We start from the raw sequence: 27,797 nt of genomic DNA, 5'->3' as shown, positions 1-27,797 counted from the left end.
ATCCTTTAATCACAATTTTCTTTAAAACAGATGCACTAATATACTCTCACACAGTTCCAATAGTCCAAACTAAAAAAATAAACCAGAACATCAATCAAAATTCTAAAAAATGTAGAGCAAAGAAACAACACGTTCACTCTGTACGAGTGCTGTTACTCAGCTCCTATGGGTATACCTGAAAACCAACTTGGGAACTTTGTTTTCTGTTTGGTGGACAAGAAGCCTAGTGGCTAAAGTCCATTTGTAAAAATGAGCCTCTTAACTCCTCTTCTCTAATAGTCTCTTATACAGCAGTATGATCAGCATAATGTGTCAGGAAAATGATGTTTCCTGTTTATTTTGAATGTATGTATATATATAATTTTTTTTTTTATAATTTTCACTGACCACAGAATATTGCTTTTAAAAAGTGATTAGTATTTATTTTCCCTGCTGCTTTATATTAAATATTTTTAAGATTTCTTTTTCTGTTTTTTTTTTTTTTTTTTTTTTTTTATTGTTGCTTGAATTAAAACATAATTTTAATTATAATTAAAACAAAAGGTGTTATAAAAACTATTATATTATTAATTTTATATTAATTGAATTACTGTTGTCAGTTTATTCAAGTGTAGAAAAAATTAATTGTAAATATTTACTTTCTACCAAATGTTTGGTTATGTTTACAAGTTATTTTACTTCAGTTACTGAGTTCTGATATATTGTGTGCTACCATTATGGATTTCTCATATTATTATTATTTAAAACCTAACAATTTTTGTGTAAGTTTATTAAGTTGTATTAAAATCATTTTACATTTATAAAATTGTTGTATAAAGTTTTTTGCTTTTGTTTTTGTCAGGTACATAATACCAGAACATGTCACTACTTTCACTTTTTTAAAGTACTATGTGAAATTGAATTGTTTTTTTGATTTATAGTATAAAATTAAGAATCCTTAAGCAAATTTCTGTTGAAGAGGTTTTTTATGTACTTTTATAATTAGATAAAATGTTGAGTACTGTTTTTGTTTGCTATTTATTTTTTTAAATTTTATAAAATGAGATAGCTTTTGTTAATTTAAATAACTATTATTGTTATCTTTCAAACATGTTGCTATAATTGACGGGTTCACTTTGATAATTGTTATTGTTCATGGTGATTATTCATTATATTTCTGACTTAATATCAGTCTAATGTTATTTAGGTATAAGTAAGGAATTGCACATGAAAAAAGTTTTACTAAAAGTGTGAGGGTTCTCTTAATCTTATTGAATTCTATCAAAAACTGAAAAATCTTTGTTTAGTTCACATGTTTAATTAGATGAAAGAAAAATCAAATCGTGCATCTCCTTAGTGCTTTGAATTTCCATTTTATAAGTTGATCATGAAGAAGTAGAGCAAATTTAGGATGATATGACTTAATGTTTGGAGTAATCTGTCTGTAGTACTTGTACAATCTGTCTTGTACTTGTAATCTGTTTGTAGTACTTGTGTCTGATTGTTAAATAATATGTTAAGGTGGTGTATACTGGAAATTATTTTTTTATCAATATCTGCTGATTTATGTGGCAGAGTAGTAGCGTCTTTACCTTTCATAAAAAGCAAAAGATTCTGGGTTTGAAACTTGCTCACGCATAGCATTTTTCAAATGCTATATAAAGGGCACTACAAAAGTTTTGCTATGTGACAGAACAGATCATCACAGGTAGTAACAAGTTAGCGCATGTTTAAGACAGGTACCATCTACTGTAGCTGCTCTAGGCATTATCTTGTGTCATTTAAGCTGTGTTAGTGAAAAGAGCTAGTGATATCATCCTGGTGAAAACCGGAATTCTAGGTAATTTTATGCTAGACAATTTTGCACATGGTGGATCATATTTAGAGCAAATGACTCTTGTGCTTGGAGAGGATTGTAATCATCATACAACAATATTTAGGTGATTCTGAGAGTTTGAAAGAGGTGATTTGACCTTGAGGATCTATTGTGATTCAATTTAGTATGATTGTAGTTTGGTATTAGGCTATAGGTATTGGTACGAATAAGAAAAAATGTTAACACCATTGGTTTTTATAGGAGTTCATGGTAACCTCTCTTACTTAATATTTTCTGAAGTTTCTGGATGTTATTTATAAAGTTGTAGGAATAGTTTTTCATAATTAGTGAATGCCCAGTTAGTATGTAAATTTAATTCTATTCACTTAGAAATTGTCTCTTTCAAAATGAAAACATTGTTTAGAGTAAAATTCTGCTTGTGAAAATCCTGCTGTTCCAATAGATTATGCAAAGAGGTATTTAAGTACTAAAGAACCAAACACCTGTGTTAAAAAAAAAGTTCATTTATTTTGAATAAATGTTCAAAATTATACACTCTGTATTGAAGTAATTTATTTAAAACAGCTGATTTACATATACATTTATCATTCAGCGATAACAAATCTAATTGAAAAGTGCACTTTCTGAAAAAAAAACATTCAATAATAAAATTTCTGGCTTCATAGATTGTACAAAATACCAGATATTACTTTCAGATGTTCAAGCAATGTGGTAAAAATACGTAAGAATTTTTTTTTGCCTCAGAAAGAAAAATATGTGATTCTGATAGTATTTTTTCTCCTGAATTCAAACATGTTGTCGGTTTTCCCCATCGCGCAAGGTTTCCAAGAGACAGGCATTTATAATTTCAAACATTTTTAATACTTTCTGCATTCTTAACTACATAATATTCAAACATTTGACTCATTTAGAAAGTAAGAAATGATGATTGTCTATTATCTTTCGCCCTTGGAGTATCCCTTTGATGGTCCAACAATAATCGGCCAGTATATTAGGATTCCATTTGCCTTGTTACCTCTTTTCCGTAGCAAACATTTTTATAAGGTGTTATAAGATCGTTGCCAGTATCATGGTAATTTTCCACCTTTCGTAGAAAATAACTCTGAGTTACAAATAACTCTGAGTAACAGTTTTGAATGCTTGCCAAGTTGCTTTCTCCAGTGGATTCAGTAGTTCCTCAAACTTTTCATTATGCATTAGTGATTGTATTTGTGGACCCACAAATATTCCTTCTGTAATGTTTGAATTTCTAATTTTAGAAACTTCTGTTTTAAATACATGAAACCAGGAGTATTGTCCATGGCTTGACAAAATTCTTCATACTCTTAGTTTGATGTGTAACGAAGGTAGATCCACATTTTTAGGATTACACAATGGGTCATGTTTCACATTTTTCTGTTCAGGAATGAGTGATTCATGTTTATACCATTCTTTTCAAAAGAATTGCTTTTTTCTGACCCTACTAACCCATTCACACAAAAAACAATAGTAATTTGTGTAATCAAGCTGTTGATCAAGAATAAGTGCAATTATCTTCAAATCACCACAAGTATTCCATTGATACACTACATATTGAAGCTTTTCCAATAATATAAATTTAGAGTTTTCATATGTTTTTTTCATACTAGCAGAGTGAGCTGCAGGTACTGATGGGAATTTATTACCATTATGCAGAAGCACAGCTTTTAAACTAACTTTAGAGGAATTAATGATCAAGCACCAGAATGGTGCTTGTTCATTAATCTCTATGTTACATTCATTGCAAAGTGTCTCCATAAGAGAAGAAATGTCATTACAAAACATTAAGACAATTTCTTTAGAAAAATAGTCTTTTAATTCAGAATGACGATTATGATGTACATATCTTTGTATTCTTTTGAAGAAGATTCCATCCTTTTAGCCGGGAAGCAAGCATTTCAGACTGTTCTTTGGATAACTTTAAATCTTATATGTGATCGTTAGATTTTCTTGAGTTAGTAAATGAGGCTCGGATGAACTGCTTTGTTCAAAAGTTGTATCTCCAGAATCTGTGCCTTTTTTTCGTTACTTCCATCAGACTCTGAGCTCTCTTCATCTAATGTCACATGTTCTGGAGGCTTTGTTATGGACAATTCTTCACAGTGTGACACTGGTCTCATTGCAGATTGCAAGTTAGGGTACACCACTGTATGTTTTGATTTTGACGTAATCCCTTTAGTGATTGTTAAGCAGAAATAACAGTCAAAAGAGTGATCTTTGGGTCCCTCCAAATCATATGGATAGCAAATAGCATGTGGCATATGCCATTTTTCAATTTAGTGAGAAGCCTAGAACACGATAAACAACAGATATGTGGGGCCTAGGCCCTTGTTTGGTCCCCGATTTTATTACCAAAATAAAGTTCATAACACTTTTTTACTAATGGAGTAAGGTTTCGCCTTTGGGACTTGAGTGTCGCTTCGCCACATACATAACAAAAATTGTTAGGATGATTTAAACAAACTAGGCATTTTGTAACTAATGACTAATTGAAAGAAAAAAAGTTGTAATTATGTAATACACAATAATTCAGACAAACAAAGCATTCACAGTAATGTGTTTACTGGTTCACTACTATCTCACAACTGGTATCATTCTTATGAATGTGTGCTACACTAGATCACATTTGTACATGTCTATACACGTCTGAACCTGCACAACAGTAGTAATGCTACTCTTTGAGTTAGCTCATTTGGTTCCATCATATTTACTACACTCTAGGAGCTTTTATTTGACAATTGACTAATGGATGAAAAAACATTTTAAAATATTTAAAAAAATTTAAATAACAAAAAACTGGGGTGATGGAGAAATTCGCAATACATTTTTGAAAACAGGAAAAAAATGCATTAAGTTCACTTATTGGTAGACTTGTGAGACAAAAATCACGTTGACCAGTGTTGTTTATAACAAACTATCACTATAAAACATGCAAGAAGGGTTCCAACAGCTTATTGAAAATAACAAAGAAGCCAGTTGTGTAAGGAATCAAAATAACATTGTTTAAAGATGATTTTTGATAAGTATTCTTGTGATATAACAATATGAATCGGAATTCAAGCAGCGAAGTTGTGAGACATTTTACTTCCCCAGTTAGAAAAAATTCAAGACCTAACTGTCATCCAGTAAAATGGTGATAATGATCTTTTGGAATGATAGTCTTATTTTTTGCGATAATGGTTTAATTTATTTTTGGAAGAGAACATGATACTATTAACAGTCAGAACTGCTTGATGTACTTGAAAATAAAGCAAAATCTGTAATTGTGTAAAAAAAAAAAAGATGCAGTTTACAGAGAATAAGAATGATTTTTTTTCAAGATGTTTCTCATCCATGCTGCACAATCAATTATTGTGATCATTGAATAATTAATTTGGGAGTTTCTGCTATATCCACTAATAGTCCAAACTTGCTCCACAAGAAGGGCAGTGATTACATAAAAGTCAAGTTTCACAAAAGTGAAAAGTAAAAATTAATGTAAATGAAAAATTTTGTATATCTGGGATAAAAGAAATTTGTAGGGCGATAGGAGAAGTAGCTGCGGATTATTATGTTGAAAAATAGATGTTAGATTTATTAATAAATAAATAAACTACATCAAAATAAGTTATTTATTTATTGAATAACTTAAGGATAAAATCAAAACCTAAACCGACAACGATTGTTTATGTCTATATGCCTACAAGCGCTCATGATGATGATGAGGTAGAATGTGTATACGAAGTGATTGATGAAACAATTAAACACGTAAAAGGAGATGAAAATTTAATAATAGTTGGAGATTGGAATGCAAGCATTGGAAAAGGCAAGGAAGGAAATATAGTGGGTGAATACGGGCTGGGCAAAAGGAATGAAAGAGGGGACCGACTTATAAGAGTTTTGCACGAGGTATAATTTAGTAATTGCCAACACCCAATTTAAAAATCATAATAGAAGAATATACACTTGGAAAAAGCCAGGCGATACTGCAAGGTATCAGATAGATTACATCATGGTTAAGCAAAGATTTAGAAATCAACTCGTTGACTGAAAAACTTACCCTGGAGCAGACATTGATAGCGACCATAATTTGGTGATAATGAAATGTAGATTGGGGTTTAAAAACCTGAAGAAAACGTGTCAGATGAATCGGTAGAATTTAGAGAAGCTTGAGGAAGAGGAGGTAAAGAAGATTTTTCAGGAGGACATCGCAAGAGGTCTGAGTAAAAAAGATAAGGTAGAAAATGTTGAAGAAGAATGGGAGAATGTTAAAAAGGAAATTCTTAAATCAGCAGAAGCAAACTTAGGCGGAATAAAGAGAACTGGTAGAAAACCTTGGGTTTCAGACGATATATTGCAGCTGATGGATGAACGTAGAAAATATAAGAATGCTAGTGATGAAGAAAGTAAAAGGAACTATCGGCAATTAAGAAATGCTATAAACAGGAAGTGCAAACTGGCGAAAGAAGAGTGGATTAAAGAAAAGTGTTCAGAAGTGGAAAGAGAAATGAACATTGGTAAAATAGACGGAGCATACAGGAAAGTTAAGGAAAATTTTGGGGTACATAAATTAAAATCTAATAATGTGTTAAACAAAGATGGTACACCAATATATAATACGAATGGTAAAGTCGATAGATGGGTGGAATATATTGAAGAGTTATACGGAGGAAATGAATTAGAAAATGGTGTTATAGAGGAAGAAGAGGAAGTTGAGGAGGATGAATTGGGAGAAACAATACTGAGATCTGAATTTAAGAGAGCATTAAAAGATTTAAATGGCAGAAAGGCTCCTGGAATAGACGGAATACCTGTAGAATTACTGTGCAGTGCAGGTGAGGAAGCGATTGATAGATTATACAAACTGGTGTGTAATATTTATGAAAAAGGGGAATTTCCATCAGACTTCAAAAAACGTGTTATAGTAATGATACCAAAGAAAGCAGGGGCAGATAAATGTGAAGAATACAGAACAATTAGTTTAACTAGTCATGCATCAAAAATCTTAACTAGAATTCTATACAGAAGAATTGAGTGGAGAGTGGAGGAAGTGTTAGGAGAAGACCAATTTGGTTTCAGGAAAAGTATAGGGACAAGGGAAGCAATTTTAGGCCTCAGATTAATAGTAGAAGGAAGATTAAAGAAAAACAAACCGACATACTTGGCATTTATAGACCTAGAAAAGGCATTCGATAACGTAGACTGGAATAAAATGTTCAGCATTTTAAAAAAATTAGGGTTCAAATACAGAGATAGAAGAACAATTGCTAACATGTACAGGAACCAAACAGCAACAGTAATAATTGAAGAACATAATAAAGAAGCCGTAATAAGAAAAGGAGTCCGACAAGGATGTTCCCTATCTCCGTTACTTTTTAATCTTTACATGGAACTAGCAGTTAATGATGTTAAAGAACAATTTAGATTCGGAGTAACAGTACAAGGTGAAAAGATAAAGATGCTACGATTTGCTGATGATATAGTAATTCTAGCCGAGAGTAAAAAGGATTTAGAAGAAACAATGAACGGCATAGATGAAGTCCTACGCAAGAACTATCGCATGAAAATAAACAATAACAAAACAAAAGTAATGAAATGTAATAGAAATAACAGTGATGGACCACTCAATGTGAAAATAGGAGGAGAAAAGATTATGGAGGTAGAAGAATTTTGTTATTTGGGAAGTAGAATTACTAAAGATGGACGAAGCAGGAGCGATATAAAATGCTGAATAGCACAAGCTAAATGAGCCTTCAGTAAGAAATATAATTTGTTTACATCAAAAATTAATTTAAATGTCAGGAAAAGATTTTTGAAAGTGTATGTTTGGAGTGTCGCTTTATATGGAAGTGAAACTTGGACAGTCGGAGTATCTGAGAAGAAAAGATTAGAAGCTTTTGAAATGTGGTGCTATAGGAGAATGTTAAAAATCAGATGGGTGGATAAAGTGACAAATTAAGAGGTATTACAGCAAATAGATGAAGAAAGAAGCATTTGGAAAAATATAGTTAAAAGAAGAGACAGACTTATAGGCCACATACTAAGGCATCCTGGAATAGTCGCTTTAATATTGGAAGGACAGGTAGAAGGGAAAAATTGTGTAGGCAGACCACGTTTGGAATATGTAAAACAAATTGTTAGGGATGTAGGATGTAGAGGGTATACTGAAATGAAACGACTGGCACTAGATAGGGAATCTTGGAGAGCTGCATCAAACCAGTCAAATGACTGAAGACAAAAAAAAAAAGAATAACTTAAATCTTAAATATATTGAAGTCATGTGTTAAATTTTATAGGTGATATTCAGTACTGATATACTGATATTCAGAACTGATTCCTCTGTGATTAAATCTTTCAAATATTTGTATAATTGTGTTTTGAGTACTAATTTTTAAAAATAAGTAAAAATGTGATTGAACCTTGATCTTAAAACATTTTGTGATAGGATAATTGTTAATTACAATGCCCTGTTATCTTCATTGATTTCTATGGTTCGATGTTATTATATTGAATTTTGATAAGTTATTTTTCTAACTTTTTATTTGACACGGCCATTAAGAAACGTTTTGCTGCAGAAATATGTATGCAACAAAAATATATTCCTTTATTCTTTATTAAACTCTTAACATAATTTTTGTGTTTTTTACTTAATTTTTTGCAGTTTTAAATGTAAATATAAATTAAAACTATACATTTTTTGACAAAAGTTAGTATGTAATATTATATGAGAAACAGTGGATGTGAAGTCGATTTTTATTTTAATTTGTTTATTTTTTTGGTATTTAAAATTTTTTTTATTAACGTCTTGGAAGTTCATTAGTTGTATAATATTATAACATCTACCTTTGATATTCAAATGTCCCAATATGTTTTTTCTTATTCTTCGTATGCTAAAAGTAAAAATTGTAGTAAAAGAAATTATGATAATGAGTTCTATACTGTAAGTGTACCTGTTTTTAAATGTAATTTATTTAATTTTGTAGTTTTAATTTTGTTGTATTAACTTTTTTTATTTTTATTTTTTAATTACATATATTGTATTTTTGAAAGACAACGTAGTATGATTTTATTTAAATTTCAGTTTTTATTGTTAGTCTTGCTTTTAAAATAGTATGGTTATGATTAAACGAAAATGTATAATTTATAAATTAAGTATTTTATAGTTTGAAATTGATTTCTAATATCGTTTAGTTTAATTAACATCTTGTACATTTCATAAATTTAATTATATTTAGATTTTAACAAATTCTTTACGCTTAAATTTCACTGTAATAATAATAATAATAATATTAATATAATCGAATAATAATAATAATGATTGTCTGTTGTGAATTTTTATAAAGAAATTTTTTAATTAATTATTGAATGTATTTTGTTATTTTTTTAATATAATAATTTGTTTAATTTTCAGGCTAAATACATCGCACAATGTATTGAAGAGATTAAACAGGAGTTGCGACAGGAAAATCTTGCTGTCAAGGCAACTGCTGTGGCAAAACTCACTTATGTAAGTATTTTTTTAAATTATTTTTTTTCTATCGAAATAGATTAATTAGTCATGGAGGATATAGGTATTACAGAAATGTTGAAAATATGCATTTATATAAAGGAAAGCTCTTCAACCATTTAAACGGAAGACAATTGAATAAAATAAAGAATATTGAAATATTCAGTTAGACATAATTCTTTTCTGCAATTTAAAAAAAGATTGTCTCATTTTTATTTCTATTGAATTAATTTTGTTTTTAATACAGGTTGTGACCTGATGTTTTGTTACTATGTAACTACTTTTGTTGCTGTTACAGATTAAAATAAGTTGACTTTATTGAAAAGTTTAGTTCTAATACGATATTACTTTATAAGTGATATTTCTTTAAATAAATAAAATATTTATAGTAAATATGTATTTTACCTTGAAATTCCAGACATGAAAATATGAAATTAACAGTAATATTATGTAGCTGAAAATTTATTTTATTTTTATAAAATTTAAATTTTGTGTTGTTAGTGAAAAGTGTGTTAACTATATTTCAAAAAAAAATAAAAAATAAAATCACTTAACTTTTTTCAGAAAAAGTGCTAACACTAGCTTCACTTTAAGTGCTTATAACATTAAGAAAAACTGGAAAATCATCATAAAATTTCAAAAACCTATTTCTATGTAAAACTAGATTTACAGTAAAATCTCAAAATTTTAAATGGTTTTTCAAAAAGTGGTTTTTGTCAGTTAACATATTTTTTACTAGCAAAAAATACAAAATTAAAATAACCAATTTTGTTTGAAAAATATTAAATAATCACCAATTTATAATTATTTCATTTAACACATTGCAGAGTAGGTTTCTATACTTCTGGTTCAATATTTACTCTAAGTAAAGTAAACTACTTCTATATGTTATCACTTGAATGTCTCTTCATTCAGTTATTTGCTATAAAGATTTTTGAATGAATCATGAGGTAAAAATTGCTTAGTTATTTATTTTTGCTATATAAGCTTCAAGCTTGTCTTTGGGATATGGAAATGGAATTTTGTTTGTGAAAAAATGCCATACCTAATGGGCATTCAAACTCAGGAGCTTTGAATGAAAGGCCGACTCACTACTGCTCCACCATGAAGTTTGGCAAAATTATTGAAAATGGAACATAATATTTAAGTGTTATTAGTAAAAATGATTAATGGTAGACGTTATGAAAGGAAAAATCTATTGTAACTCAATGTAGTTGTAACTCAATAATTGTAATCGGACGCAAATCCATGAAATCAAGCAGGAGTAAATTGCATGTTTTGTAAAATGTCAAAGTAAGCATAGAGGCTTTACCTCCAAAGCTTATCATTTCTGAAAAATACTAATAGATATTACATAAACCATTCGGTTAAGTTTTGTAATGTTTAAAAATAGTTAAATGTATTACTTTTGTGTAATTGTAACTATGAACTGAAGTAGTTTTACACTCCATTAGTTTTTGTATTATAGGTGAGGTAGCAGGGTCCTGTCTTTAACTGATAAGCATCTTGGTAAAAATTTTTGCTTTTTATGTAATCCTTGATAAGAAGCACAGTGTCTGAACTGTCAACAGGCAACCCAATAAAGTAGAAGCTGTTGCAAGAAGTTGTTAGCTTGAACTCCAATAAATCTTTGGCTCCATAGGAAAAACCAGGGTGTGGGTGATGTGTTTTTGGTACTTTTCCAAATACAAGGGAAGGGAGGAGCAGGTTAGAAAAGGACAGTCAATCTAGAGAAGGATTATTTTTAAGAGAATATGATCTGTGTAGTTCAGTAATTTACTCAAGATCATCTCTGTTATCATCATTATTCCTAACTTCCCACAATAATAGTGATATTTGTTCTAGAAATTGTCTAACTATCTTCAACTATATAATCTTTTTTTTTTTAACATGTATATGTATATAAGTTAGTTTACGAAACATTATTATGCCATTGGAAAATATTTCTCTTATTTGTAATGATACACAAGTGTCCAATAATTATGTTTTCACACATTTTGCATATCTGCATTTCTGTGTGTAACTGCAAATATTACTGTTGATAAATTGTTTTGGTAATTTATAAAAATAATAAATGTTAAACCCAGTTGTTACTATCAATTAACAAGTTTTTCGTTTTGTTATCTTAGTTTTCTTAATGATGTGATAAATATTTTTGTAAGCATGTTCTAGTATTTTTTCTTTTTTTTTTTAATTATTTGATTGCAGTGGATATTGATCTCAGTAATATATATTTATAAAACAGGTCTTGTAATACAAGATTTCATTACATGTGTAAAGAAGTGAATATAATTTATATTATGTTTACATCTGTTGGTGCTATGCTTTATTCCCCTACTAAAAAAAAAAAAAATATATATATATATATTTATCCAATTATGATTTCATTTTATGCGATAATTAATTAATTAACACTAAAGAAGAAAAATAAACTGATGTCAGTTTTGTTAAAATTTCTTTTGTGGTAGCTGTTCATAAATTTGGTAATGTTGAATTATAATTGTATTAACAACAATGCCAATGGTAGACTTTCTGTTAGGATATGTTTATGTATAATTTGATGACAATATGTGTGACAATATGTGTTTATGAGGTCCTAGGTAAGAAGGTTCTACCTGATGGTTTGACAACATCTGAAATTTTTCTAGGTGTAATATCTGGATATTAAATTATGTAAAGTAAGAATTCCAATAGCCTGAACTAAACAAAACCAGTTGCTATATGTCACCTAAGTTATGTAAGTTTGGGTACAGTTTTATTACTGTCTGATGTTAATGGCTTTTATAATAGCTCTCGTTATCACAAAAACACATTTAATGAATGATTTCAAAGTGCAGAGGTATCAGTCCGTTAGAAAAATATTTGAAAATGAGTGCGATTTGAAGTTGGTTTACTTTAGTTTTCTGTTAAAAATGTGTTGATTCTTTGTAATAATAAAGCTCCTAGAGGTTTGAATGTGCTAACAGGTAGAGTTTCATTGTTTACATTTGATTTTATTCTTTTTTTTTTGTATTTGTTTTATGTTGTAAACTCATTAAAATTAACTGCTTGTAAATAATACATTACAGGATCTCTTTGTGGTGTGGGTATTCATTCAAACTAATACTCTTCTATTGGTTAAGTTAAAATAAAATTATGGTTGTATCTTACAATGAAAAATGATAATACTGTAGTATTAGGCTAGTTACAATTCATTTGAGAAGACAAAAGAGTTAGACTTTTTGAGATAAAGAGCATAAAGTTTATGTATGTTTAGTTCAATTTTTCACTTTAGTATATAACGATGAGATGTTCTTAATATATGTTATTATTAAGAGCATCTAATTGTTAATTGTTTACTATTTAGACCACGTTAAGAATGATTGACACAGTATTCCATGGATAAGAAAGGAACTCTCCCTGTGTTTTTCTGTAGGGATCATATGTGAAAACCTTGATCAGAGCACTTTCTCAAAATACAGACTTATTAAAATGAAAAATTGTTAAAATCTCTTTATTGTTACGTGAAAAATATAAAATATTTATCATTTTATTTAAATTTAATTTTTTTTTGTTATGATATGTTTAATATAGTTAACATTTAATATTTTATTATAAAATGTTTTATTTTATAATATTTTTTTTTTAAATTCAATGATTGTAATTAAAGTGTGTACGCATACAGTTGTTTGCCAGTGCTACACTAGCACTCCTAGTGATGACAGGGAATACTATTGATGTAGTATATCCTCCCACTACTTTAGAGCATTTTTGGGTGCTATTTTGCAAAACTTTTTTTGGAAATTTGATTGTTAACAATTGCGTATGAGAAAAATAAGACCATAATTAGGCAAAAATTTAATGGCATAAAATTTATTGGCATCAGTCCTCCATATGTAGAAGTAATCTGATCAAGTATGGTCAAAATCAACGAGTAGTTATGGAGATATAAGGTGATTTAGTATGCAAAACTGAACGCGCGTGCGCCCCCCCACACACATACATACATGTACATACAAAAATTCAGAAAATTTCCATTCGGTTTTTTTGGGTTCCTTATGTGTCAAAACGTCAAGATCCGGTGAAAACCACATGTACCCAAATTGAACCGATTATAATATTTTCCCTTCTACAGCTATAGCACTATATGGTAAAGTAATAATAAAGTAATAAAAATGATATTGAAGAAAGTATATTAATATAAGGAATAAGTGAAATGAATACTAAATGACACAAATTTGGAAGTTGTTAATAAAATTATTTTTGTATTTTTTTGTAATGTGTTTGAGGCCACAGAAATTTCAGGTTTATTTTAACCTAATTTTGTTTAAAAATCTCTTGACCAAATAAGATTTATAAAAGAAAATCTATTACTTTAATTCTTATCCTGAAAATCTTTTAAAAGTCTCACTAATCAGATTTTATTGGTTATGCATATTTATAATGTAGTATGTTAAATTTGTTTTTTAAATAATCTTTTTAAAAGTAAAAATATTTTTTTAAAAATCTTATTTAAACCACTCCAATTCAAAAGAATCTTTAAATGGCCAAACCAAATTATTATTATTTTTTTTTACCGGAATGAAATCAAAATTTGAAAATCAAAAATCAAGATACAAATCAAAATTTGTATTCTTAAGCTTAATTTTAGTGTATCTATTTTTTTTCTTCAATTTAATACAACTGTATTCATCATTACACCAAGAAGTACAGGATTTTTATGTTGGGTGGTGAAATTTGCATTTTCCATTGATTTTCAGAGCTATGCAGGCAATAAGATTAGCTAGTGGTAGGGATGGCTTCAGAACATTTTTTTTTTTGTTAAAATTGGTTGCAGACGGTGTCTGTTTCCCATGCTCAGGAGCTGGGGCTTATGTATAGGTAGAAGGTAATGTAATATTATCACCTCCCAATTGTTCTCAAAAGTTTTAATTTCATGGGACAATTTTTTGTTATGTAGATTCCATTTGTATTTGAGGGAATCAAGATTCTTACAAAAACTTCTTGTGAAGTGTTTTGTTTGGAGTGCTAAATTTCCGTCTAGATGTAAAATAAGAAATAAGGAATAAGGTAGGATGGAGGAGGCATTTAAAATGAGGATATGGAAGAAAATTTAAGAGGATTAAAAAATAATGAAAAAGTAATAAGGAGAGTGAATAGGAATGAACATATAATCTGAACAGCTGAGAATAAGAAAGCTTTGTTATCTGGCTGGGAATTATCATTAGTGGAGAAAATTTGATTAGAATGGATATACAAGGATCAGTAGAAGGTAAAAAAAAGAGGATAAAAAAGTAAAAATTATAAACTCATTGCCTTGGTCTAGTAGTGAACTCATCGTAAATCAGCTGATTTTGAAGACAAGATTATGGATACTAGTGTTTCTTGGTGTGTGGGTTTCAATTAACCACACATCTCAGGAATGGTCAACCTGAGAAAGTAAAAGACTATTATTCATTTACATTCATACATACCATCCTCATTCATCTTCTGAAGTAATACTTTAAGGTGGTTCCGGAGGCTAAACAAAAAAAAGTGAAAATTATAGACAATCAGTAAGTTAAAAGTTTATCTGAGAATAAGGAGAGTGAAAATTGATATGGTCCACGAGGCCTTCCTTAGAGTAGATAACCATTTGATGATTACATTTCTTAGAGACCAGAATGGGTACTTACGTATTAACGCCACCGCAGCTATAGCTTTATTTAAAAACAAAGTAGTCAATCGGATTTCGGTGGAAAATGAACAGTCTCTTTATTAATATTAATAAATGGTTATTTATATTTATTTATTTTATAAATATAATTTAACCAAACTTAACCTTCGCTCGCTTAGCTTGACTAATTAACACCATAATTTTTTGAGTATTTATTTAATAAATTCAGTAATTATTGCAATTATTTATTATTTAAATAATCAAAACACTCCTGTTAATTAGTTAAGGTTAGCGAGCGAAGCGAGCGTAGGTTAAGTTTGGTTAAATTATATTTATAAAATAAATAAATATAAATAACCATTTATTAAAATTAATAAAGAGACTGTTTTGAAACTATGTTAAACTCTATATCGGCACATTTTCCACCGAAATCCGATTGATTACTTTGTTTTTAAATAAATTGTAGCTGCGGTGGCGTTAATACGTAAGTACCCCAGAATGTTATTCAAATATGTATTTTTAAAGTTTTCATGTTAAATTTTTTCTATCAAAATAGTGCCATTTTGCTATCAAATCCTGTATTTTATTACATAAATTATTGCATTGAATTGAAGTAGTACATAGCTACTTTTTTTTGGGGCACAATGTTTCCTTACATTAAAAGAAATCCTGTAAAAATATTGCTATTGTATTCTTATAAAAAAAAATTCTTTTAAAATGTTTGATTCTCCAGAATTAAACCTCTTCAATGCTTTACTTAGATTACTGAGAAGTTTGGAAGGGTTCAGACTAGTGGTCCGCCTATTTAATTCTGTGTATTGTGAACAAATTACATATAGCAATAAAGCAATAATTTAATGAGTTATAATTTTATTTTAATTCTACCAATTAACGTAATTACTACTACTATTTCTAAACAAAATTTCTTTCTACTTTTATTTCCCAGTTCCTGCTGAGCTTAGGTGTGAGAAATTCAGCTGGATTTTCAAGGTCAGATGCCCTTTCTAATTTAATTTTTTAATTTTAATTGAAGATTGTCAAAAGTGGATGGTGTAATTGAAAGGTTACATTCATCTGCTAATCATGACCAATGTTAGTTATATTTTTTGGGATATTATTGCATAAGCACAGCTATGGGTTGACATATTTCAGAATTAAATTAATAGGTCTGATTAAAAAAATAATATTAAATATATTATGTAACTTCTGAAAATTTTGACCGAACTACTTCTTGAAAAAATTAATTAAAATTAAAGAACCAAAAAGGCCAGATATTTAATAAACTAGGAGAAGTTTTATTTAATATAAGTTAATTATTAATTTTTAAATGTAAATTAAGGGCATATTTTGGCAATTTTCCATTGCTACTAAACATTAAAACTGTAAAATGTTGAACTTTGTAAAATACAGATTTTTTTTCCAAAGCCTACTGTTAGCATCACAAAGTAAATGAAAAGAAAACACAAGATTAGGTGATTTACTTGCATATAATGTTATATAACAAAATGTTGTGTTATATACAATATTATTTTAATTGGTTACCTGAACAAATATGTTGTAGCTGATCTCATTTGGGAACTGCATCGTATCACAACATTAAGTTATGTATAGAAAAACATTCCAATAATTGCAAGAAAATTTTAATTGCCAAAAATTGTTCATATTTTAAATGCTAATCTTAGAATTGGCTTAGGTACAGCAACAATTATCTCTACTAATCCAAGAAAAATTGAGCAGGGAATCAAGATTTGGGTTTATATAAATAAAACAGTTTTGTTTATTATTAAAATTTATTACATAATGTTTTTCTCAAGGAGAAAGTATTAAACATTTTAGAATGCAAAATCAGATTCTTTACCAGTAAAGATGTTTTACTGGTAAAGGCACAAAAGAATTAACATTGTAAGAATGTTGTGTAAGCCCTGGGTAAAACTAGATATTAAGAACACTGTTACTTTCCTGTGGCAGTTGTGTAAGCATAAAAGCTGAAATGTCTGTTGGATGTATCTGGGCCTTTTAATCTCTTCTAAGATTCAAAATTCAGATAACAAAGAAATTTAAGTATCAATTTTCAAAGAAACTTTTAAACTTAATTCTGTAGATAAAAGATTGTGACACTACTAATGGTTATAACCAAACAAAAAAAAATTAACATAATTTTTATTTATATGAGTAATTGCATACAGTTTGCAATGCTTGTCTAATCTCTTTGATAGGCTAAGCCTTAAAAAATATAAATATTTGACTAATTTTTTTTTTTATAAAAAAAACGATTTCTTTTTTAATGGTACTTCTGTTAAGCTGTTTGTTACACTTTGGAAAATTTTCTCTTAAAATTATTTGAGGACCATTCTAAAAATTTTTTACCTGTTGAAAACATTCATATTCCTATAACAATAAGAATCATGGGAATAGTCAACAGCAATTTCACTATATACCCATCTACCATATTTTCTGTTCAGTTCTGGAAATCACCAGTTGATGAAACATAAAACCTGTCGTTGCCGCTTCGGTTAATTGTGAGGTATGTGACGTAATTTTTTTTTTGCAAGCAGAAGGATATGGATATGGATTATATATTTTGCACCATATGGATCCATTCATGATTATGTCATGTTTATGTTAGCAGTATTATGAGAAACAGTGCTGTGAGAGATTAGAACTTGAAATTCTGAGAGCCGTGAAAGATAATTCAAATAAGCTCTGTTGAAACAAAAAACTGATTGCTGCAGTATTTTGGAATCACAAGAAAATCTTGTCGTGTAATATTCATTGAACTTGGATAATAATACCTTAATATTATTATGAAATAATAATGAGGGGTCAGTCCTAAATAAATGGAATGGAATTCTTGATAAATGGAAAGAAGTTGTTCTATATGAAAATGGTTGATCCTATACTACAGGTTGCACAAAGGTTTTATGTGAACAGTTGAAGCAAAGATTATTGTACGTGCCCTTTGTGGCCTGAATTTTACCCTAGAAATTACCTTATTCACCGATTACACCTATATACTTTTACAACCTTTACACCATTAGATTATTTGTACTCCAAAATTAAAGTTTGGATGGCTACACACTAATAAGTAGTTATGGGTGGCTTGGATATCTTTATAACGTAGTTCTTTGGCAAGGATAAAGAAAAGCTGGTGTATAATACAATTAGAGCTGATCTGGCTTGAAGTAATGTAGATATGTTTTTTGTCCAGCTAATTATAGTTCAGTTAGAAATAGTTCTTGAGAAGTTAAGGTAGAGCTTTGTTTGAGTAGCAACATGATTTCTGGTCACAAAGGAGTATAGTCAACCTTATTTATGTGAAAGGATGTTTAAAAACATCCTTTGGAAAATCCATTAGGAAAATAATTTTGGTGTTTATTGATATATAGAAAGCATGTGATTCAATGAAAATAGAATCCATTTGGAAGAACTAGACGGGGAAGAGGAGTATATAAATTTGGTGTAATAGATGTGACTGGATACACAAATGTAGAGTAAGAACTATGGCAGGTAATATTGATTGGTTTGATGTGAAAAATGGATTAAAACAAGAAAGTGTGTTTTCTCCTGTATTGTTTAATACAGAAATAAAAAGAATCATGAGAAGAGTTAAACAGAAATTGGATGAAGACATTGGAACAATGATTTTTGTGGATGATATGCTGGTGTGGGAAACTGATAAGGAGGACGTGCAGAAATGGTTGGAAGAGAGAGCTTAAAAAAGTATGGGTTCAAAATTAGCAAAGAGAAAAGTAAGATTCTGTTAGTGGCAAGGAAAAGAGAAGTGGAGAGGGCTACTGTGTTGGAGGGAACACCGCTGAATATCACATTTTTAATTCAGATTTGTGTATAAATTGACAAAATTAAGTATGTGGTTTCTAGTCTGACAGCAGATGGAAGGGTAGAAAGTGAGATAATCAGTGATTGCAGATAGAAGGAAACTTCTACCAAACATTAAACTTTGGTTTCTGTAGAAATGTACCACAGAAGGTAAAGTTACATTACGTTAATTACGTACATTAATATACATAAATTACACTATGTCCCTAAAATTACATATGCGACTGACATATGATTAGTGATAATAAAGTATACATTAATATAATACATAAATTACACTATTTCCTTAAAATTACATATGCAGCTGACATGTGAAAAGTGCTAGTAATGGACTGGAGTCTTCTGCAGGCGTGGGAAATTAAATTTTAAGGGGCATATTGGGAATAACAAGAAGAGAAGGAGTAAGGAAAGAATTGGGAGTAAATAGTACGAGAAAGATTTGGAAGGAGTCGAGTATGATGATTTGGGCACCTCAGGAGAATGGGCTGAAGACAGAATCCTGAGACAAATGGAAGAGATGCAAGGAGTAGGAAAATCCAAGAGTAAGACTTCTAGCACGATGGAGAGACTGTGTAAGGAGGGAGTTTGTAATCGGGAGGAGTGTGGATGGTAGAATGCTAATGAGGGTTAATCAACACATAGAACCAGTTAACGGAATGGGAATTGGAATATACATGTCTGTGGGAATCCCTTCTATTAATGAATATTATAAATATATGTGTATTTTATTTGCTTTGAATGAAATACAATAATTAGACTTTTTAGTGTGATTTGATGAGCAAGTTGTTCAGTTACTATTATTGTTATTTTCACTGAAGCTTTTTTTAAATTCTAACTGTACAAGGTTACACAAAGTAAAATACAGATTTTTAGATTAACATTGAAAAACTCTTTCAGGCTTTATTTATTTTGCTTTATTTTTGATTGCGTTTTCAAAAAATTCATTAGATGGTTATAGTGATGTTTTTGGATTTTTGAATCATATTTTGTCAAAGTTAATGAACTGTTTTTAATGTCTGTTGTGTTAATGATGGGCTTTTTAAGTTATATTAAAACAAAAAAAAAATTATTTTATTAGAATATTGTTATTAGTTAAGAAGAATTTAAAAGATTTTGTATTTAAAATTAACAGTAGATTTTCAAATTTCTATTTTATAATATTTAAGGTAAATATATTAAGATTTTATTATTTTATAAAAATATTATCGTAAATGAAGAGTGATATATCCACAGTATGGATTAGCAGTGTTAAATTTCAATTCAGTATATATATATATTTAATGTTAATATTTGAGATTTTTCTTTATCTTAACTTATTAATGTTAAACAATATCAGTAATTTTTTATTTAAATATAAATTAATGGTATTTGTTTTTTACAGATTTATTTACTTATTTGTGATTTTTAAATTATTTTTTATTTAATATCATCATTATTTACTTTTTTTTTGTAACTATATTCATTTTTATTAATTGTATTTGAGGAATTAGAAGATTCAACTGTACCTGTTAAGCACCTCAGTTCCAGGTTGAGCTTTTTGTATACAGCCTCAGAACAGTTTGATAGGTTTAACTACCATTACCGATCCTAGAAATACCAAGGATGCACTAAATCTTAAGTCACTCTCCAGTTGAAATTTAAGAGAGTGTTTTATATAGTTCACATGGATACTTATAAACATTCACTATTCCGGAGGAGGGTGTAGGTTTTCTGTAAAGGAAGTCTTGACTCAGGTTAGTCTTTAGTAAATCTGGAATTAAAGGGGTTCATTGCAACATATATTTAATCTGGTCCATGTAAAATTTGGATAATTTATTTGTTGCTCCCATCCTGAGTAAAGAATCTCGAATTCATGAATGATTTTAAGGAAACTAATAATGTTTAACATGTATGAGGAAACATTGTTTTTCCACAAGTGCTGTTTGTATTTCTTTTGCGCTATACGCAACTGCTATGAATCCATTTTCCACAGTTTGATCACTTTCTTCTGGGACATTCTATGCAAACATATATTTATTACATTTTCCTTTTCTTAGTCTAGTAAAATATACTTTACCAAATTGAAGAATAGAATAAATTTATAAAAAATAAATGATTAATGTACATTTTCTTTTGTTTTAGTTGCAAATGTTGGGATATGACATGAGTTGGGCTGGATTTAATGTTATTGAAGTTATGAGTTCTTCAAAATTTACGTACAAGCGTATAGGTTATCTAGCATCTTCACAAAGTTTCCATTCTGACACCGATGTAAGTATTTTCTTTTAGTTTATTCATTTATACAATTGATTTATTGTTGTAATGCTTCATAAGAAGTGTTTTAATATATTGTACTCTTATACATTGTGTCATTAAGTATAGACAAATATTACATAATATATATTATTATGCTGCTATTTTTCAACTCTCAAAGTTTTTCAAATTTTGACCTTTTAGTTTGTGGTTATTTTAATTTATTTTCAGTAAGCGTAGAATGCTTGAAGAAAACCAATGCAATCATCTCATTAGATTTGTAGCGTAGTAAAGTTAAAAACAAATCATATTTAAAAAAAGCACAGTTAGCAACAATAACAATAAATATTTTATTCTGATCAGTACATAATTATATAATAGATCATGTTAAGAATGGGGTAGAGCTGCTACTCCATGGATGAAAAAGGAACTCCGACATGGATCAAGGGCAACTAGATGTAACCTTGATCTTAAAAAATCAACTTGATCATTGATGGTCATCATGAAGTATACAAAAAAATAAAAATAAAAAATATATTAAAGTTAATGTTAATTATAAATAAAAAACCATGATATATTGTCAAGGTAAAAATCAAATTATCAAATAATCAAAAATCAATTATCAAATTTTCACATGCACAACTTTAGATACACTACTACAGCATATCAAAATTTCAATAAAATTGATCAAGTAGTTATCAAGCCATAAAATTTTATACATAGGCTTTTAAATCTATATATCTAAAATAACATGTCCTGACTGATTGATAATCAACGCCCAGCAAAAAGTACTGAAGATAAATTGATGAAAATTTGTATACAAGTTCTTCTTATGGTGTAAGTCATACTAAGAAAGGATTTCTTGAAATTCAGGGTTAAAGGGTTAAAATGAAGTAACAATGAAATTTACTATATATATATTTTTTTTTAATTTCTTGATAAAAAATTAAGATATCAGTTTGATTTATTATGTGTGTAATATTCATGTTAATATCTAAACACCAGTCTAGATTTTTTGAAAATTCAAGTTAAAAGGTTAAAAGAGTTATTGAATTTTTTTTTAAACTTGGCTATTCGAATTTCTCATAACAAATGAAGTTATCAACTTGATTTTTGGTGTAATTTTCATATGAATCTCTAAAAACCAACTAATAAATTTGTTGAAATTCGACCTTTAAAGGGGTAAAGAAAGGTGAAGATATTTTGAACAATGATTGCAAATTTTCCCCATTTCTGACTATACTTAACAAGATATTCACTAGATTTGGGCTTGCAAATCCTCTTCAGGTAAATATCTAAAAACCATTTTCGGTTTTTTTTATTAATTTCTATTTTTTAAAGGGTGCAGCAGTTCAGCACAGCAGCTCAACCAACATAGCCACAATTACTATGTGTAACATGACTGACTGGTTGCATATGCCGTTATCCAGTTATTTGACTAAAAAAAACATAAAATACTGACAGGGGCAGAGACCCCTGACCAGCTAAACATCCCCTGATACTGCAATAGGAAATACAAGTAACTATCTTACATGGGTTGTTAGCATCTTGGCTATATGAAAAAAAGTTAGCATATGCTGAGAAACCATCTACCATTCAGTGAACATATTTACATATACAAGGTCTGTAAATAAAGTAAAAACTGGTTGAGGAAAACTTTTTATTTACATTCCAAATATACTTGGACTCTATCACCTTTGAAATGTTCCCTTGGGAAGTCATGCAATGCTTCAAATGGTTTTCACTCTTCATGGCAGTGTTGGAACTCAGAAACCGGAATATCCTTCAGATGTTCGGTTAAATTTTTTAAAATGTTTTCTACTATTCCAAAATTGTGTCCTTTGAAGTGTTTTTTAAAGTTGGGAGCAGGAAAAAGTCGTAGGGATTCAAATCAGGTGAATAAGGTGGTGAGGAACTACAAGAATGTTTTTCTTTGCTAAAAACTCATTAATTGAGAGTGCAGTGTGACATGGTGCATTGTCATGATGCAGCATCTTGTTGTTTTTGATGGCTGGTCTCACATGAGCAACTCTTTTCCGGAGTTCAAATTCAATTGTTCCACAATTATTCTGACAGTTAATTACCAATCATACCGTATCAAGTCTCTCATTCGCTCAACATTGTTATCACTTTTTGACGTTAACAGTCTTCCAGAGCGTGGATTGTCCACAACTGATTTCCGGCTCTGAAAATGCTTTAAACCACCTAAAAACTTGGGCTCATGACAAATCATCATCTCCATATGCCCTTTCCAGTTTTTAAAAAAATTTCATTAGTATTCTCACCGAGTTTAACACAAAACTTGATTGCACAGTATTGCTCATAATTAGTATCATTCATTTTTGTAACGCACACAAAAACTCTTTTCATAAAAAGTTTGTTTACGTCTCATGTGGCAACAATAGACTAAAATTATTAATACCTAATATAAATCAGCTTTTATATAACCATATGTGTACTAATAACTTTACAGTGTTGTCAGTTTGGCTGCCAAAAAACTAGTCTTATTACTTTATTTACAGGCCTCGTGCATTTTCTTTTTTTACAGTTATTTTTTTTAACTGATGCACATTTCATACTGTTTGTGTTCTTTTCTTTTTAAGGTTGTATTTTTGAATAACTGCTCAATTTCTGTAATTAAAAAAATAAAATAAGCTTGCTGTTGAGAAATAAATTTTTGTATTCATTTTTGTGTTCAGATTCTGATTATGTATTTCACAAGTGAAGCCACAACAAGAAATGTTAGTGTGTGTGTACATATAAGGAGATCCCATTTGAAGTGAATGATATTTTCTGTCCCCCTCATACCTCAAAACCTAAAAAAAATTCATTTTCACACTCCCACTACAACCATCTTCAAAAGTGTGTAAAAAAATCTCTAGATGAAATCAATTGCTGTACATAACAGTATTTATGCCATTAGAGATACAACTCATTTCATAAACCATACACCAAAACTGTGTTACAACATTGTCTGGTTAGCATTCTTGGTGAAAAAAAATATATCAGACATTTATTTAAGCAAAGTGCTTTTAAATGGTTTTTTTAATGCTGCAGTACAGTACACATTTAAAAAAAATATAATTAAATTTAAAAAAAAATTCTTTTTCTAAATTATAACTAATAAACATAAAATTATTTTCCTCAAAAAAAATTTATTTGTGGATTAGAAAAGGGTAATAAGTTAGTTTATGCTTGTATAATTTTAATTTATCCTCTAAAATGTAGGCACAATATGGAAGAATAGTAAAAAATGATAAGTATACACAATGAGAGGAAACAGTTTCAAAAAAATTCATCAATCTAACACCAATCTTGAGAGTCATTCTTGAATTATGATCGATTTAATGTCAAAAAAATTTGAGGTTATGTTAACTGTGTAGTGTTGTATTTTTCATCTGTGCTTAAGCAGCGAGTCACAGTAGTGAATGAGTTGTAATTTGATACTTTTGTGTAGTGTCCACTCGTTAATTGAACATATGTAGTATGTTGTACTCTGAAAATTGGTGTGTTTCTGACTGTGAAATAGTAGTGAGGGTGAGGGTGTCCGAAATGAAAGATCTGTTGTATTCTTTTATTTATTTATTTTTTTTTTTGTAGTTACTGAACTTATTTGACTTTTTTCCAGTCTACACATAGAAGATGTTATCAGGAAACACGGTAGTGTAACAATAAGTGTGATGGTTTTGGGGCTTTCATTTTATTTAGTGAAAGTAAATTATTCTAAAAATATATAGAGTGGAATTAATCTGGTGTATATAAAGTAATGAAATGTGTTTCTATTAAACAATCTTGAGTATTACAGTTACTGATCCAAAAAGCATGTATGTTATAATAAAAGGTGTTTCTTGTACAAAAGAAAAAACCTTTTGTGTAATAAAGAGTCTAACTTATGCTGATTATTACTGAAATTGTGAAGAAATTACATTAAAGAGGCATTTCCATTAAGTAGAGATTGGTATTGAATATCTTAACTGTGTATATTTCAAAATGTCATGAGATTGTACTTTGTAATTATTTGAGATAAATCACGCTACAGTGTTTTTATTTTGTCTTGACCTGAAGGGCTAAAAACTATAGACATGATTTACTCAGCTTTTGTGTTCTTTCTTATTTATCTTTTTGTATTATTTATTATGGCCCTTTTTGTATTTTTTTTTTATGTAGATATTCAAGTTTTCCTGTGGTATCAGGAACAGTATTTTTTTTATTGATGTGAAATGATGCTAAAATACTTTATTATATTTTTATGGTCTATCTTTTCTAATGGTTTTTTTGTACTTAAATGTTACAGTTACTTATGTTAACAACAAATATGATACGTAAAGATCTAAACAGTCAAAATCAATATGATGCTGGTTTGGCTCTTAGTGCTCTCTCATGTTTTATATCAACTGACCTTGCCAGAGATCTTGCTAATGATATTATGACATTGGTGAGTAGTTTATTTTTTTGTTTCATACATTTTAATTTGGTTCAGTATTATAATTTTTTAATCTAATTTCTGTAAGTAAAAAGATTTGTAATCTTATAAAAATGTTTTGTTAAATGTCCTACATTTGAGACATGTGTTTTTTACTGTAACTGGTACAATTTAATGTACTAGAGTTCCCAATTTATCTTTGTACAGGCCAGCCAATTTCAATTGCTTTGGTACAGTTTAGCCCTCAGAACTTGCGTCTGTTACATATATTTAACATGCACTTTTTTTAAACAAAATTCTAAATTAATAACTGCTTTTAGAAATAGAAATGTTAGTGTCTTACCTTTTCTGATATCAGTATAATTTTGTTAAAAACAGTTTTATTTATATTACAGAAATTTTTGTTTTTTGAGTGGAAGAAATGATATCTCTGAGACTTACCATATGGTTACAATTTCATTGTAATTTTTTTGGATTAGACTTATTTACTTCACTATTTTTAGAATTAAAATTTTAGAAATTTTATTAATAAATTTTATGGTTTTATTAATAATTTAAAAAAGTTATTGTTTTGCAAACCGAAGAAAAAGGTTTTTATATCACAAATTTTTCAGTTTTACTTTGGGTATCATGAAAACTACTGGAGATATAGTTCTAGAACTTATTTTATGCAATCTTTCAGATCGAAAACCTTAGAAAACCATTAAGTTTTTTCTCTCAATTAACGTCCTAAAAATTTCAGTATGACCTCATTTCACCAGGGGAGCTGAATTCTGAGTGAAATTTTTCACTAGCTGTAACTCGCTAATGAAACATTTCCAGATCTATGTTTATGTGAACTTTTTTCATTATTTTGATGAGAGGAATACACCTGTGAAGTATGTCAGTTTCCTCATGGGACATCCTGTATCTATATAGGGTGTTCCATGAAGAAACGAAAAGAACTTCAGGACGAGTTCTACTAGTGAAAATAATGAAAAAAATTTATATAAACATAGGTCAAAAAATTGTTTGTTAGTGAGTTTCAGTTTGCAAAATATTTAGCCCTGCTTTCTGCTCCCTCTGTGAAATTAAACCATATTAAAATTCATAGGGTACAAATCAAGGGGTAAATTTAGTCTTACTTATGATTTTTGATGTAATAAATTGAATAAAAGTGGTTCCAGACCTCTATCTTGCTTAAATTTTTTTGGTGTTAAGAAAAACAGGGTAAAAATTGAAAAAGTTTTGTCAGAAAACATACTTTTTTAGGTTTGGAATAAAATAACTTTGTTCATTTACCAATAAACAAAAAAGAATTTCTGTAACTTTTTTGCCAAGAATTTAATTCTGAAAAAAATAATGTAAATAATTTCTATTAAAATTAAATACAACTTTGAGAAATTTAACTTTAATTAGAAACAAAACACACAACTGGGTCGGAAAATTGATACAATTTTAAACAGAACCATTTACATATCAATACTGAAGATTATAAAAAAAATTTGAAAAACATCCTTCTAATATTAAGTTTAGTGTCTAACATTTGAATATTCATTTCAGTGGTGTTTTTACTGTTATTGTTCAGTCAGTCATTCAAATTGAATGAAAACACAAATTTGTTTTCATTTGAAGAGTTGATGGACATGTTAATTTATGTTAAATAAATAGAAATAGATTGGCTGCTGTGCATGAATACCAGGGAAATTATCCAGATTTGTGGTTTTGGAGAGGCAAGTTTGAGAAACAGGTATGCTTATACCACAATGACTCAATGCAGGTTGTGAATGTTTTTTGAGAAATGCCAACACTAAAGTAGCAATATTGAATGTACAATTATCTCCCATCCAAGCACCAGAAGGTTGTCACATCATTTGCATGCTTTACAATCAAATGTGTTGCGAGAGTTACGGGAAGAAGTATACCCATTCCATAGAACATCTGTACAATAATTATTACCACCAGATTTTCATAAATTGATGAAATTCTGTCAATTCCCTAAGTAATATTGTAATTATTGATGAATCCTGTTTTACAAGAAATAGATTGCAAATTATTATCGAAACGGTCATATGGGCAGAAGAAAATCCCCAAGGGACTTCTACAAGTCATTTCCAAAGCACTTTTTCTTTTAATTTGTTGTGTGGTCTTCTTGATGATAATCTCATAGCCCTTTTTTTCTTACCACTAAGGCTCAATGGAGAGCAGTACTTGCATTGTTTATAAACAAATCTAATGAAACTCTTGGAAGACATCCCATTTGCAGATGTGATTTTTCAATGATGACAAACACCTGCTCAGAACTGTCATGATGTGATGAATCAAATTTAAATAACACATTTTGTAAGCAATGAATTGGTCGAAATGCACC

General features: G+C 29.1%; 1 protein-coding gene across 5 annotated transcripts in view; it reads left to right on the top strand.

The window, feature by feature from the left end:
* Positions 1-27,797, top strand: part of LOC142328592 (AP-3 complex subunit delta-1-like) — a 130,616-nt gene that overhangs the window by 30,084 nt on the left and 72,735 nt on the right. For 4 of the 5 annotated variants that reach the window (XM_075372370.1, XM_075372369.1, XM_075372366.1 and 1 more), the window contains exons 2-4: positions 9,225-9,320; positions 20,914-21,042; positions 25,319-25,459. In XM_075372370.1, coding sequence (XP_075228485.1) covers positions 9,225-9,320; positions 20,914-21,042; positions 25,319-25,459 — 366 coding nt within the window. Of the gene's footprint in view, positions 1-8,598; positions 8,754-9,224; positions 9,321-20,913; positions 21,043-25,318; positions 25,460-27,797 lie in introns of those variants that run through there. The other variant, XM_075372367.1, reaches the window with a different exon arrangement.

The sequence above is a fragment of the Lycorma delicatula genome, chromosome 8 (assembly GCF_047948215.1).
Source record: "Lycorma delicatula isolate Av1 chromosome 8, ASM4794821v1, whole genome shotgun sequence".
Taxonomy (NCBI): domain Eukaryota; kingdom Metazoa; phylum Arthropoda; class Insecta; order Hemiptera; family Fulgoridae; genus Lycorma; species Lycorma delicatula.
The sequence above is the reverse complement of the archived record's forward strand: the minus strand, read 5'-3'. Positions and strand labels throughout refer to the sequence as shown.